Source organism: Geospiza fortis, unplaced genomic scaffold, assembly GCF_000277835.1.
Source record: "Geospiza fortis unplaced genomic scaffold, GeoFor_1.0 scaffold109, whole genome shotgun sequence".
In the NCBI taxonomy this organism is placed as follows: Eukaryota; Metazoa; Chordata; class Aves; order Passeriformes; family Thraupidae; genus Geospiza; species Geospiza fortis.
The window spans coordinates 173,442-175,049 of record NW_005054694.1 but is presented as its reverse complement, the minus strand read 5'-3'; the positions used below and the strand labels follow the sequence as shown (position 1 = coordinate 175,049).

The following is a 1,608-nucleotide window of genomic DNA, read 5'->3' as shown; positions in this document are numbered from 1 at the left end:
AAACCCGCCCTAAACCCGCCCTAAAACCCGCCCCGAACCGCCCCAAAAGCGCCCTGAACCACCCCAAAATCCGCTGGGAAAACGAAAAGCCCCGAATCGCCCCAAACCTGAGGGAAATTGTCCCAAGCTGCCCCAAAACTACCGGGGATCGTCCCAAACCTGCCCCAAAACTGTGGAGGATGCCCCCAAAACTGCCGGGAATTGTCCCAAAATTGCTGAGAATCGCCCCAAAAGCGACCCAAAACTGCTGAGAATCTGCCAAAACTGCCAAGAATTGCCCCAAAACCTCCAGGACCAGCCCCAAACTGATGGGAATTGCCCCAAAACCGCCCCAAACCTGGTTCAATCAGGGCTTCAAAATTTGGGATGAAAATTTGGGAATTTGACGCTGATCCCAAAGCTGGGCTTCAAAATTTGGGATAAAATAATGGGAAAATGGGGTCGAGTTCATTATTGGAACATTAGGCTTCAAAATTTGGGATAAAATAATGGGAAAATGGGGCTGAGTTCGATATTGGGGCATTGGGCTGGAAAATTTGGGATGAAAATTTGGGAATTTGGGGTTCAGCCACCCCTGGGAATATCCCCCCCCTCCCAGCTGTGGGATTCAGCATCTCCTTCCCAAATATCCCCCCCCCAAAAAAACCCCAAACCACGAATTTTTTGGGAAAAAAAAAAATTGTTTTTACATCACTTCAGTAAGTCTAACCCGGGTTTTTAGGATGGGACAAAAAAAAAAAATAAAAACCCCAAGACCAAGCGATGACAAGAACATCTTTATAGGAATCAAAATTAATTTAAACCAGGCGAAATAAATTAAAACATTAAATATTAACTTTCAGTGCAACATATACAGAAGACATGAGAGTAACCATGACTTTAAAAAAAAACCCAAAAAACCCCAAAAACAACCCCAAAACAGAGGGAAAAGCTCTGGGTTGGTTACTAAGGGGGAATTAAGGCTGTGCCTCCAGCCCGAGGAGGTTTCCTGGGATTTAAATTCATTTATTATTAATAAAAAGCTGGGATTTGTCCCCAAAAACGAACCGGAGCTGGGTTTGGCTTTTTTTTTTTTTTTCTGTAGAAAAATAAATCCCCATCCTGGCGGGGGGTTTTGGGTCAAAAATCCCAAATATTTGGGTTTGAAAAAATCCCGGGAAAACGACCCAAAAGTCGAGGGAGAACCCGGGGAAACGGCAGGAAAAGGGGAAACGGCCCCAAAAAGGATCCGAAGGGGGGAGGGGACGGTGCTGGGGGGGTTCCCAGGTGTCCCCAGGGTGTCCCCAGGTGGTCCCGGGTCTGTCACACACCTGTGGGGACGGGAATGGCGGCGGTTACACACCGGGGTGTCACCTGTCCCCTGTGTCCCCTCACCTGTCCCTGTGTCCCCAGGTGTCCCTCACCTGTCCCAGGTGTCCCCCGTGTCCCCTCACCTGTCCCTGTGTCCCCAGGTGTCCCTCACCTGTCCCTCACCTGTGCCAGGTGTTCATCTGCGGCCCCTCCCCACACTGGGTGCTGCTGACAGGTTGGGGGGCTCTGGGTGCCCCATTCCCGGGGGTCCCTGTCCCCATTCCCAGCTGTCCCCAGGTGTCCCCAGGTGTCCCCAGG

At 50.4% G+C, this 1,608-nt stretch overlaps 1 protein-coding gene across 1 annotated transcript in view; it reads right to left on the bottom strand.

Moving 5' to 3' along the window:
- Positions 1-1,302: 1,302 nt before the first annotated feature.
- The window catches only part of TGFA (transforming growth factor alpha), a gene marked incomplete at its 5' end in the record, with an annotated part of 5,298 nt that continues 4,992 nt past the window's right edge, over positions 1,303-1,608 (bottom strand). The window contains one exon of the mRNA XM_031065170.1: positions 1,303-1,310. Coding sequence (XP_030921030.1) covers positions 1,303-1,310 — 8 coding nt within the window. The remainder of the gene's footprint in view (positions 1,311-1,608) is intronic.